At 48.1% G+C, this 14,106-nt stretch overlaps 1 protein-coding gene across 1 annotated transcript in view; it reads left to right on the forward strand.

Annotated features, from left to right (window-relative positions):
- The first annotated feature begins 5,502 nt into the window (after window positions 1-5,502).
- Window positions 5,503-14,106, forward strand: part of LOC144754197 (E3 ubiquitin-protein ligase TRIM39-like) — an 89,567-nt gene continuing 80,963 nt past the window's right edge. Inside the window, exon 1 of the mRNA XM_078641782.1 lies at window positions 5,503-5,961. Within this exon, the coding sequence (XP_078497908.1) occupies window positions 5,542-5,961 (420 nt within the window). The 5' untranslated portion in view covers window positions 5,503-5,541. The remainder of the gene's footprint in view (window positions 5,962-14,106) is intronic.

A 14,106-nucleotide genomic window follows, 5' to 3' on the forward strand; every position in this document is an offset into this window, starting at 1 on the left:
GTTAATAAAGACCCATTAAAAACTGAGTCTTATAGACCCATTTCTCTTTTAAACACCGACTATAAAATTTTTGCAGGGGTGTTAGCCACCAGGACTGCAAAAATTATCAAAACCTTAATACATCAAGATCAAAGGGGTTTTATTCCGGGTCGACAGTTGAATGAACTAACTTTTCAGGCCATTGGCGCCATCGATGTGGCACTGGATAAACAACTTCCTTTAACTTTAGTTGCCATCGTTGCCGCCAAGGCTTTTGACCAGGTGTGCTGGTTATACCTTTGGGAGTCTCTTTATAGTTTTGGATTTCCAAGTAACTTTGTCTCTGCTGTCAGAACTCTTTATTGGGCTCCCAGTGCAAATATTTTAGTCAATGGGGCCCTTTCAGATTGGGTTTCTATCTCTCAGGGTACTAGGCAGGGGTGCCCTCTGTCACCCCTTTTGTTCAATCTATACATGGAACCTTTTGTGGCTTGGCTGAGGGCAGACTCTTCGATAAGACCTTTTAAAATCGCGGATTTAGCGTTAAAATTTTCTTTATATGCAGATGATCTGCTCATGTATACAACTAACCCCGCAGAGACTATCTCCAGATTAATAGAGCAGGCCGAACTATTCGGGGAAATATCGGGTTACTGGATAAATAGGGACAAGACCGAGATTATGGAGTGGAATCAACCCTCCCCACACAGGGGGCCAAGTCTCGGATGAGATATCTTGGTATTCAATTAGCCCAGAAAATAGATGATATTCCTAAGATCAACTGGAGGAGGGTTTCCAAAGATGTCTGTAGCTTGCTTCAACGATGGTCAGGTCTGCCTCTGAATATATTTGGGAGGGTTAATCTTATAAAAATGATTATCTTGCCCAAAATAACCTTTTTTATTTAACTCCATTCCATTATCTTTTTGTGCTCCAGACAATTCAAAATTGCAGGGGAAAATCAGCACTTTTATTTGGAATTCTAAATCTCCACGAATTGCTTGGACGAAGCTAAGGAGAAACCTAATTAGGGGAGGTCTGGCCTTACCTGACCTTCTTAGTTATTGCCATGCGTTCCACTTCAAGAACTTTAGAATATTGGCTAATAAGACCGATCAGTCCTCATTGGGCCTTCTGTTTCAGGCATTACTTTCTGGTGTTCCTTCAGGGCAGGAATTTTTTCTTTTTAAGTTTGGGGATCCTAAGTTCTTTAAAAAGGTTAGGCTCAAGGTCCTGGAGGCCGCTTTAAAAAATTGTTTTTTTTATGAGAAGGAGTCTTAAAATCCCGTCTTGGTGCGGCTGGAGGCAGTCATTCAGCAGCAGGGACGTTTTGTAACCTCCAAGGCACTGGAATCAGTCTCCACTAGCAGACCAGAACATGGCACTTGGTGCGGCTGGAAGCAGTCATTCAGCAGTGAGGATGCTTTGTAACATTCAAGGCACTGAAATCAGTCTCCACTAGCAGCCTAGAACATGGCTCTCAGTGCGGCTGGAGGTAGTCATTCAGCAGCAGGGACGCTTTTCACCTCCAAGGCACTGGAATCAGTCTCCAATAGCAGCCCAGAACATGGCTCTCAGTGCGGCTGGAGGCAGTCATTCAGCAGCAGGGATGCTTTGTAACCTCCAAGGCACTGGAATCATTCTCCACTAGCAGCCCAGAACATGGCTCTTGGTGCGGCTGGAAGCAGTCATTCAGCAGTGAGGATGCTTTGTAAATTTCAATGCACTGAAATCAGTCTGCACTATCAGCCCAGAACATGGCTCTCGGTGCGGCTAGAGACAGTCATTCAGCAGCAGGGACGCTTTGTAACCTCCAAGGCACTGGGTTCAGTCCCCACTAGCAGCCCGGGACATGGCTCTCGGTGCGGCTGGAGGCATTCATTTAGTAGCGGGTATGCGTTGTAACCTCCAAGCCACTGGAATCAGTCTTAGCTAGCAGCCCAGAACATTGCCCTTGGTGCGGCTGGAGGCAGTCATTCAGCAGCGGGGATGCTTTGTAACCTCCAAGGCACTGGAATCAGTCTCCACTAGCAGCCCGGGACATGGCTCTCGGTGCGGCTGGAGGCATTCATTTAGTAGCGGGTATGCGTTGTAACCTCCAAGGCACTGGAATCAGTCTTAGCTAGCAGCCCAGAACATTGCCCTTGGTGCGGCTGGAGGCAGTCATTCAGCAGTGGGGACGCTTTGTAACCTCTAAGGCACTGGAATCAGCCTCCACTAGCAGCCCAGAACATTGCCCTTGGTGCGGCTCGAGGCAGTCATTCAGCAGCGGGGATGCTTTGTAACCTCCAAGGCACTGGAATCAGTCTTCGCTAGCAGCCCAGAACATTGCTCTTGTGCGCCTGGAGGCAGTCATTCAGCAGCAGGGATGATTTGTAACCTCCAAGGCACTGGAATCAGTCTTCGCTAGCAGGCCAGAACATGGCTCTCGGTGCGGCTGGAGGCAGTCATTCAGCAGTGGGGACGCTTTGTAACCTCTAAGGCACTGGAATCAGCCTCCACTAGCAGCCCAGAACATGGCTCTCATGTGGCTGGAGGCAGTCATTCAGCAGCGGGGATGCTTTGTAACCTCTAAGGCACTGGAATCAGCCTCCACTAGCAGCCCAGAACATGTCTCTCATGTGGCTGGAGGCAGTCATTCAGCAGCGGGGATGCTTTGTAACCTCCAATGCACTGGAATTAGTCTTCACTAGCAGTGCAGAACATGGTTCTCGTGCGGCTGGAGGCAGTCATTCAGCAGTGGGGACGCTTTGTAATCTCTAAGGAACTGGAATCAGTCTCCACTAGCAGCCCAAAACATGGCTCTCAGTGACGCTGGAGGCAGTCATTCAGCAGCAAGGATGCTTTGTAACCTCCAAGGCACTGGAATCAGTCTTCACTAGCAGCCCAGAACATGGCTCTTGGTGCGGCTGGAGGCAGTCATTCAGCAGCAGGGACGCTTTGTAACCTCCAAGGCACTGGAATCAGTCTCCACTAGCAGCCCAGAACATGGCTCTCAGTGCAGCTGGAGGCAGTCATTCAGCAGCGGGGATGCTTTTTAACCTCCAAGGCCCTGGAATCAGACTCCACTAGCAGCCCAGAACATGGCTCTCGTGCGGCTGGAGGCAGTCATTCAGCAGTGGGGACGCTTTGTAATCTCTAAGGCACTGGAATCAGTCTCCACTAGCAGCCCAAAACATGGCTCTCAGTGACGCTGGAGGCAGTCATTCAACAGCTGGGACGCTTTGTAATCTCCAAGGCACTGGAATCAGTCCTTGCTAGAGGCCCAGAACATGGCTCTCTGTGCGGCTGGAGGCAGTCATTCAGCAGCAGGGACGCTTTGTAATCTCCAAGGCACCGGAATCTGTCTCCACTAGCAGCCCAGAACATGGCTCTCAGTCATTCAGCAGCAGGGACGCTTTGTAACCTCCAAGGCACTGGAATCAGTCTCTAATAGCAGCCCAGAACATGGCTTTTGGTGCGGCTGGAGGCAGTCTTCAGCAGCAGGGACGCTTTGTAATCTCCAAGGCACCGGAATCTGTCTCCACTAGCAGCCCAGAACATGGCTCTCAGTCATTCAGCAGCAGGGACGCTTTGTAACCTCCAAGGCACTGGAATCAGTCTCCACTAGCAGCCCAGAACATGGCTCTCAGTGCAGCTGGAGGCAGTCATTCAGCAGCGGGGATGCTTTTTAACCTCCAAGGCCCTGGAATCAGACTCCACTAGCAGCCCAGAACATGGCTCTCGTGCGGCTGGAGGCAGTCATTCAGCAGTGGGGACGCTTTGTAATCTCTAAGGCACTGGAATCAGTCTCCACTAGCAGCCCAAAACATGGCTCTCAGTGACGCTGGAGGCAGTCATTCAACAGCTGGGACGCTTTGTAATCTCCAAGGCACTGGAATCAGTCCTTGCTAGAGGCCCAGAACATGGCTCTCTGTGCGGCTGGAGGCAGTCATTCAGCAGCAGGGACGCTTTGTAATCTCCAAGGCACCGGAATCTGTCTCCACTAGCAGCCCAGAACATGGCTCTCAGTCATTCAGCAGCAGGGACGCTTTGTAACCTCCAAGGCACTGGAATCAGTCTCCACTAGCAGCCCAGAACATGGCTATCGCTGTGGCTGGAGGCAGTCATTCAGCAGCAGGGATGCTTTGAAACCTCCAAGGCACTGGAATCAGTCTTTGCTAGCAGACCAGAACTTGGCTCTCTGTGCGGCTGGAGGCAGTTATTCAGCAGCAGGGACGCTTTGTAACATCCAAGGCACTGGAATCAGCCTTTGCTAGCAGACTAGAACATGGCTCCCAGTGCGGCTGGAGGCAGTCATTCAGTAGCTGGTACACTCTGCTATCAAGTGTAGTTGAGCTGGACCTGGTTTTGACTCTGTTTTAGCTGGTTTAGTGTCTCTATGCAATTCAAGTAGTTGCTGGCAGTGAAGGGGCCTCTTTTTTAGGTTTTGCCTACACCACCCGGTATATTGCACAAATGCTCACAAACTTAAAACCTACCCCCAAAAAATTATTATTAATCACATAGGCAAAACCTAATGCATTTACCATTGCTTGTTATTTTAGTCACTAGGTGGTTCAGACCTCTGATCTTTCAAAGAACAGCTCCTGTTTGAGCACAAAAGTAACTAATACGAGCCATGTAAATATTGAATACAAATGAAATACTATGGTGTACAAAGGAAACTGATATGTGTAGTTATAACCAGGACACGTTTTTAAAACTAATAATTCTCCGAACGGAATAGAAGCTTGTTTTTGTGCAAAATTTTGTGATCAGAACCAATGGAGTTAAGGGATTTTGCAACGGTTGAATTGTGCATGTAATTATGGCTATGCCACATATACCGCATAAAACGGTGTCACCTCAAAACAGATGAAAAATGACTAAAAAGCACCACATGTGCTTCACAGTGACAACTTCTTTTCAAGGCTTCACTGGTCACCATTTATCTGATGAAGTTTGTAGTGAGGTGTTTAACTGCACTAAAGAGATGAAACCTCTGTTCAGACAATGATTGTGTTAGATACAATTGCACAATATTGAAATAATGCTATCAAACGTTGTTACGCCGCATAATTTACCTGGTCTTGCCTAATTTAGTAAAGCCTGCGGTCCTCCGATTGCATGTAATGCCCGTGACACCGATTATGAATTATTACATGTGAAGAATCGAGAAAAGCAGTCATTTTTTAGCCTTTGAAACATTAATTAAAACAGCAAATGCAGGAAGAAATTGTTTCATAATTATTTTTGAGATGTCAATACAGTTCTAAAACAAATATTACAACACAGCCGCGTTAAAAATAGCACAGATGATTTTATAGAAATCCACATTTAGGTGACCGCTCCTGGCACTTACAGAATCTGAGAACAAACCCGAATTGCTGGTTTCTTTGCCGAGAAAGGTGCGAAACCTCGAGTCAGAGCACAGACAGCAGAGGAGTCAGTTCTCTGCTCTGACTGTACCATGAACCCGGAAGTTCCCGGTCACACGTGAGGGGCGCAGACGCACAGACACACCCACTTCATAAAGAGAGAGAAACTGAAACTTACCTTCACTTCCTGCATTTCTGAATCATGGCGGCGGTGGCAGCAGCTCAGCTCGGGAAGCTCCAGGAAGAGGCTACTTGTTCCATATGTTTGGAATATTTTACTGATCCGGTGATGATTGATTGTGGACACAACTTCTGCCGCTCCTGCATCACCCAGAGCTGGGAGGGAAGAGATGGAAACTTCCCCTGTCCACAGTGCAGGGAAATATCTTCTGGGAGAAACATCCGACCCAACAGGCAGCTGGGGAACGTGGTGGAAATTGCAAAAGAGCTTCATCTGCCTCCAGTGAAGCCCCGGGAGGAGAATCTGTGTGAGAAACATGATGAGAAGCTGAGGCTGTTTTGTGCAGAGGATCAGAGGTTGATATGCTGGGTCTGCCGGGAGTCCAAGGAGCATAAAACTCATTCAGCAAGTCCTATAGAGGAGGCTGCAGAGGAGCACAAGGTACGTCTGTGGGCGTTCAGGGATCACGGAGTCGCTTGATAATAAGCCACACCAAGGGGCAGTTGAAGAGCACAAGCTGTGTGTGAGAGTGTTCAGAGATCACAAGTCACCCTTTTTATAAGGTGGCCAGATGGCTTCCATGTCACTTGGACACCACTATTCCATTCCTGGATTGTGCTTTAAATATCACTTGTATCAAATTTGTTGAAACAACAGGGTCAAGTAAAATGAACCAAGACTACAACTCCCAGAATGCACTGATATGTTAAATCAAAAGCCCAGAAATGCTAATGTTATGTCCTGTTGGCATGAAGTCATCTGTTCACAATACCTGTGTATCCCATTTAGAAGGTTGCAGAAGAGAACAGGATATGTCTGCGGATGTTCAGTCGAGCACAAGGCACCCGAAGAGTCCTTAGAGGGGGCTAATAAAGAGCTCTAGGTATGTGTGTGAATATTTACAGTTCAATATGCACCTGTCCCCTAAGAGAAGTCACTGCAAGGATTGTGTGTGAGTGTTCAAGATTCACAAGTGAAGACAGTGTAAGTTCCACGGAGGAAGAAGCTGCAGAGGAGCACAAGGCATGCCTGTGGGCATCCATGATTCACAAGTGCATTACACTTGTTAAGTCTTTAAGAGGATACAATGTATATTTTGGGGTGTTATGTGTCCCTGTAGAAGGCTGCTGAAAAGTTTCAAGATACGATTGTTGTTGTTTAGGGTTCTTAAGTGGATTCTGTCTGTGAGACCTTTATAAGAAAGTACAAAAGAGCACAGAGTAAGACTGCCAGAGTGCTGAAATCACAGGCAATATACCGTGAGCCACAGAGGCAGCCACAAAAGAGCAGAGGTGATATGTGTGCAGGGACATCTTAAGGATTTTGGGGGCCCTGTGCCAAATGTATTTTGGGGGCACCGTTAGGAACAGCTTTGAATTTCTTTTTATTATTTTTTTAAATACAATATTTTTATTTGATCTTTCTGTGATACAAGACATGTTACCAAAGCACATCCAACAACACTAGGCAGGATCAGCAGACAAGTCAGACAGTGTTACAATAGAGCAGTAAAGTAGTGTCAAAACCACCATGGCCTGCCTCCAATGCATCTAAGATTCCTCCTACCATATTGGTACTATTCTGGGACACTATGTAGCAGCAGGTCTCGCTCCATCCTCTCCTATAACTATATCGTAGTGTCTGAGCCAGGACCCCCACACTTTACTGACCTTCTTGGGGCATCCTCTAGTCTAGGATGCGACTCATCTCAGTGACCATATAAAGGTCCTATCCTACTTTCCAATCCTGGGGTGTGGGTGGGTCAGGAGCAACCCAGTGTTTGTCCATGTCACCACCACAACACCCAGGTTGTTATAGAGGACTCTACGTCTGGGCACTGTGGGTATCGGGCTAGTGCGGTCCAGTGTCCTGTTCATTATGTCATTAAAATCCCCACCAACAATATCCTTACCACTGCATCTAAAGTCACCATTTGAAGTCCTGGGAGCATATATGCTGACCAAAGTAACATCCCTCCTACTTCAAATGCCCTTCTCTGCCACATAAATCCCTTGTGAGTCAGCCCATATAGAAGGGAGGGGTCTTCCTAACCAGGATGGCCCCTCCATGGGGTCCTGTGGTGAAATCAGCATGTGCCAGTGCTGTATATGCCCCTGTTCCTAGGAAACTGCAATGGGAGCCTTGCAATTGGCAAGATGAGTTTGTCTCTTAGTATACTTGGCTACCAGTCCTCTCCTGTTGCCATGGCCATTCACATTCCACAACAATATTGAGTACCTCTCGTTACCTTGCTCGCCTGACCCCATCAGTTACATTCTGCGGTAATATCTGACCTTTCCTCAGAAGGCCCCACCGGCTGCACCTGTCCAACTCATGATTTTTCCCATTTGTAGCAGCAACTTACACTCCCTAACTAGATCCCCCCCCCTCCCTCCACTCCAACTCCCTCCTCTTCTCCCCTGCCACCCGCACATTCTCCCCAACTCGCCAATCTGGCAACCATGTTACAGGGCAAGCCAGAGAGATCTGCAGTTCCCCCTTCCCAAGGGAAACCCTCCTCTACAACTTCACAACTTCCAAAATGTTGAAAACAGAAACAATAATAAGTTGAACCACAGCCACTGCCAGAAGCCTCGGAGAGGCATAGAGGAGCAGGTTAGAGGCTACAATTCCCCTCATTAGCAATGATATTGACTGTAACACCACTCAAGCGCCAGACACATCTCTTTCCATTGCGTTATTCCTCATGGGGGATTCACGACCCGGCTGTCCCCATTCCAGAAGTGCAAACTCTTTCGCCCGTGTATGTGGGTCATCCGTTTCTCCCCGGCTGACACATGCAGAGTTCAGCCACTCCATTCACAAGCAGATTTCGACTCCGTGCGAAAGGGGGGTTCATCACCTTTGGTGTCAGAGGACATCCCCGCTGGCGCTCTGCCAGTGGAGTCCCTCTTCACCAAGGCCCATCAGTTCAGTTCTGTCTCCTTTTCCCATACCGGCGTGTCTTCGGTCACGCCCCTTCTGGATAAGTGGTAACTCCATTTTGTTGACCGTACCCAGTATTTCGCCTGGTCGGGCGATCCTATAGCCAACTCCAAGCCTCTTCTGAGGAGTAAAAGAAAAATGATTTGCCCTTGAATATAATCTTGAGCTTTGAAGGAAAAAACAATATATAGTTTAGCTGGAGGGCTCTCAATTTAACTGTGACAGAGTCAAAGATGCGCCCTTGTCTCCTCACCTCACAATAATAGTAAGGGAACACTATGATTTTACTGTTTTCAGAATGGACCTCCCTTAGGCAATTGACTTCTCGTAATTTCATGTCCCTTTCTGGAAAATTCAAAAAGCGGGCTATCACTGGATGAGGAGAAGCGCCCCTTGCCGGATTGGCTGTTAAGGCCCTGTGGGCGCTCTATAATAAAGCAGGAGGGGAACTGTTCCAATAGAAGGATATCCTGTAGCTATTTGGCCAGAAAGGTTCCCATGTTGGGACCCTCAACCCACTCTGGAAATCCCACAAAACATAGGTCGTTCATTCTAGCGCGGTTTTCTGCGTCATCCACCCTCAAAGTTAAGTCTTTTACTGCAGCACTGATCTACGATACTTACTTCCATAGTCCATGAGTTGTGTTGTCCACTACCGAGATCCTAGCCTCCGCTATGGTGACCCTCTCCAATATATTCTGTAGATCCTGTCGTAGGAAGGATATTTACGACTGGACCTCTCCGATCCGTCCCTCGAGGGCTTCTCGAGAGGATTGAACAGCTTTGAATTTCTTATCCAATTTCAGCTCTTTCATGCCCTCTTCGGACAGGTCTCTCACTGACAGTGCACAGGCTAATATTCAGTGATAGCGACCTGAGATTTCTTTTTTTGTGTTGTCCTCATATCACCATGGCTACTGCACTCTGGGCCTTTTGTAAACACCCTCGGTCCTTCTGTGGTCCATTGCAGATTCACGCCATTAACCTCCACGGCACTGGTCTTTTTATTGGGGGGGGGAGCAAAAGACGCCCAAGTCCATGGCCTGGTGTAATCATTGGACCATATGTCGATGTTTACGTCCACCCTAGGGCTTATCTTAGGCCCTAACCTGACCACTTCAGAAAGTCCCCCAAATGTCTTCTGACCGCCGTGGATGCATTTGATGTCTATATTGCATGTCCACTTAACTACACTTAACCATGCTGTGGGGTGTGGAGGAAGGGGATCCAACCAACGTTTGCAGATCTCCTGCCTGGCCAAGAGCAGCAAGTAGAATACTAAGCCCCTTTGCTTACTATTTAGGGAGTGTTGCATGGCACTATCTCCCCTAAAATGTACCACGGTTTCCGTCAAAACTACATGCTCTTGTGGAAAAGCCCTCATAGTAGCTTCCACAGTGGTCCAGAATTCTTTCATCACTAGACATGTGAAAAAAACATGAACATCATTGGCACTTAAATGATTGCATCTCTTACATCTGGGGACCGGCTGTAACACAAACTTGGCCAATCTTTGCGTGGTCCAATGCAACCTATGAATGACAAAGAAATGATGCTGTTTAAAATTGGCGGGTATTACTGTAAAATATATTAATTTCAAAGAATCTGTCCACAGAGATTGTATGTTTCCTTCCTGCAGTGTGTCCGCCCAGTGCGACTTGAGATTTCAATATTGTAACACAGTAGCTGCTCACAAATATTACTGCAAATAATCTCTGTTACACCTTCCCATTTCTCATATGTGAGGTCCTGTTTTGATCAAAAAGAAACTTTTTTTATGGATGTTACATGAAACATAAGGACATTTGTCTATAAAATGCCTGTAATAGACTTGCTCATCAGCCACATTAAAAGTAAATTAAAGGTGAACAATATTAAAAATAATTAGTTTAAAAATTATTCACGGTCATCAGGGCAAGACTCTCTACAGAACACGCTACAAAAGGGGGTGGTGATGGACGGAACAAAGCTGGCTCTATCATGGGCCAGAGCACACTTGATAATGCAGGGTGTGGCACACCAGCTCACAGGGCCATGAAACACAGCAGAAGAGGTGCAGTAATGTAGGGTGTAGCACACGGGCTCACATGGGCACAAACACAGCAGAAGAGGTGCAGCAATGCAGGGTGTGGCACACAGACTCACAGGGCCATCAAACACAGAATAAGAGGTTCAGTAAACAGCAGAAGAGGTGCAGCAATGCAGGGTGTAGCACACAGGAGCTCACATGGGCATCAGACACAGCAGAAGGTTAGCTGCAGCAATGCACTGTGCAGCACACAGGGTCACAAGGGCATCGGTGCAGATGACTCGCCAGCAGTGCAGGATTCAAAAGGTACAAAGGGAAGTGCAGGTCCAGGCGCGGCAGACTTGCATCTACATTGGGCAGAGTGAAGTTCTCCTGTATCATTTGCTGCATGAAGCTCGCTGGCTTTGGGGATCCCTCACAGGGTGAATATCCGTTGGGCTTGGCTGCGATCACAGGCTCCTGGTCTGGGGAAGCTCAGAGCCTCCGACCTCCTCACCTGAAGTTACTGAGCATTGGACCGGGCTCTGGGTGATCAGGACACGTCCTCTCCTCGCAGGCAGTCCACCTCCTGGGTCCTTCAGCTGCAGCTATATAGTTTCTTCCTTGGGACTAAGGCTCACCTCTACAAGGGAGACAGACAAGATTCCTGTCTCTGGTCTTCAGCGTTCTCCTCAGGGCTGTGTAGAGCTCCATAAAGTTGAACGGGGACAGTTTATATCCTGTCCTGGGATCATTGGCCCCAATTCAATTGTCCACCCAGATACATAGCTAGTCCTAGACTTCAAGTGGGAACCAATGAACTTGCTAGCGAGCGACAAAGAATCTCTCCTTCCTTCAGGATAGATATTCAACCCAGAATGTTGTACTAGGGCCTAAAAATATTCTAATGGAGGGCAGAGGGATAGAGGGAGCAGTAAAGTGTGGGCAGGATACAAAGAGAAGGGAGGCTGCAGGCACTGACTACAAGTAAGACATTGAACAGAAAGCGTTCCATACACACGAGGCCCCGATCGCTGCACAGGGGAACCTCACCTCGCATGTTCACAAGCATTCCATCCTGTAGACCACGTGTCTTAAGGTACCTGAACCTGACAGCACCGTGAGGCCCTGCTCATGGTAATACAGCACTATACAGATCTGTGTCTCAACATGAATAGTACGATTCAGAAAAGGGGGTGGTGATGAACAGAGTGTCTGAATTAAGCAGACCACTCTTACCCAGTCCAAAGATCAGGGCTTGATCCATCACCGTTATTTAGCTCACTGCCCCATCCCAGCTCAGAACCTGGCTATATGCAAATTAGTCTGTCCCTGGCCCAGTGCATCATGGGAACAGGGCAGACCAAACTACCAAGCCAATTCTTCACCAGAAAGGAGACAAGCTACCGGGGACCGGTTTCTGGCATTTCAGCCTCGTCGGCCCGGCTTGCTTGAATCCTGATGGAGCAGTGAGCAAGGGACTCATGTCTGAGTATACCCTGCCACACCTATAGTGGCCAAAAACGATTCAGAAAAGGGGGTGGTGATGAACAGAGTGTCTGAATTAAGCAGACCACTCTTACCCAGTCCAAAGATCAGGGCTTGATCCATCACCGTTATTTAGCTCACTGCCCCATCCCAGCTCAGAACCTGGCTATATGCAAATTAGTCTGTCCCTGGCCCAGTGCATCATGGGAACAGGGCAGACCAAACTACCAAGCCAATTCTTCACCAGAAAGGAGACCAGCTACCGGGGACCGGTTTCTGGCATTTCAGCCTCGTCGGCCCGGCTTGCTTGAATCCTGATGGAGCAGTGAGCAAGGGACTCATGTCTGAGTATACCCTGCCACACCTATAGTGGCCAAAAACGATTCAGAAAAGGGGGTGGTGATGAACAGAGTGTCTGAATTAAGCAGACCACTCTTACCCAGTCCAAAGGTCAGGGCTTGATCCATCACCGTTATTTAGCTCACTGCCCCATCCCAGCTCAGAACCTGGCTATATGCAAATTAGTCTGTCCCTGACCCAGTGCATCATGGGAACAGGGCAAACCAAACTACCAAGGGAGGATGAGCGAAGTGGAGTGAGGAGCTGTGCAGTTGCCAGGCCATATAGCGATAACTCACACGCAAGAACTGTAGAGCAATTTTGCCTATTACAATTGAGGGCTGAACGTAGGATCAAACAGGAGGAAGGGGAAATCGGCAGGCGACACCTGCAGAAGCAGTGCAGCAGAATGGGAAGCTGGGGCACCACTGGGAGTGGCTGTGACTGAAGACCACAACCAATAGAGAGCCAACAAAATGCAATAAAGGGAGCCTAATATTAAGATAAGTAGCCCCCACCTATCTGAAGTCAAGGAGTGAACCTGTTGGACACGGAGATGGGAGAGGTGCATAAGACAGGCCTAACGCAATGTCCAAACCGTCTACAGAGAAAACCCGAGTGCCTTACACTGAGCAGCCCAGAGGGGCCAAAACACAGGTTAACTAGAACCAGCTAGCGCCAGCCACTTACCACTGAAGTGTCAAGACGACCATACAGCTTAAAGAAGGGCTATACAGCAAACCGTGACACCTGCCCAGTTCCCAAGAGACCCTCACGATGGGTAAGCCAGACCAATTACAACCCAATTTGAATCGCGCAGGACCCCAAAGCACAGAGAGACCGACATGATTGCTGCAGACTTGGGTTCAGAGACGGCAGTCCCCCAGTGGACAAGGAACTGAAGCAAATCTTCACCTCCATGCAGCGGAGCCTAACCAAAATAGATGGGGCACTCTTACATTTAGAATGAATAGAATGACAGAACAGCTAGATAAACACACAGAGAGGCAAGACACTGTGGAGAAAAGGGTATCAGATGCTGAGGATGTTCTAGTGGAGGAATCAATGAAGGCTAAGAAGGCAGATAAGCTTCTCAATACTCAGCCGCAAAAAGCGGAGGACTTGGAAGCGTGCTCACGGAGGAACAATGTCCTCCTAATGGGATTTGTGGAGTCCATAAACATTGAGAACATGGAGAGATTTGTCGAATCTCCTTAAGGCGCCCCTGGGAAGAGACAGCTTCTCAGAGATATTTGTGGTAGAACGAGCTCACTGATCGCTGGTGCCAAGGCCAGTGCCAGGTACCAGTCAGGTCGCGTCCGATCATAGAATGACTCTTGAACTACAGAGACCGCAATGCTGCTTTACGTAAAGCATGAGAACTAAAAACACTACACAACAAGGGGTCAGAGCTATCCCTATATCCAGGTTTCACTAAAACAGACTAAGATGCCTTTAGGCTCTTTGTACCAGTCAAGAGTCCTCTCCGAGACCTGCAGCTGGAATTCAGCATGCTGTACCCAGCCAAACTTCGACTGATGGTAGACTGGAAAGCCCGCTATTTCACTGATCATAAACAGGTCTCAAACTTCCTCAACCAACGAGAGAATACAGGCATGCGACAGAAATACCCAAGACATGCCTTTACCCGTGACGGAAGCACCCAGAACATCGACGAACAGTAAGGACACACTCATGATATCAGAGTGCCGGCAGGTGGATGTATGGTCTCTGCCCAGTGACACCCAGCTGTTATCCAATTCGGAGCAGCGGGATAAGGAAGCCACTTCCAGCCACTGGCACAA

Source organism: Lissotriton helveticus, chromosome 5_1 (assembly GCF_964261635.1).
Source record: "Lissotriton helveticus chromosome 5_1, aLisHel1.1, whole genome shotgun sequence".
Classification (NCBI taxonomy): Eukaryota; Metazoa; Chordata; class Amphibia; order Caudata; family Salamandridae; genus Lissotriton; species Lissotriton helveticus.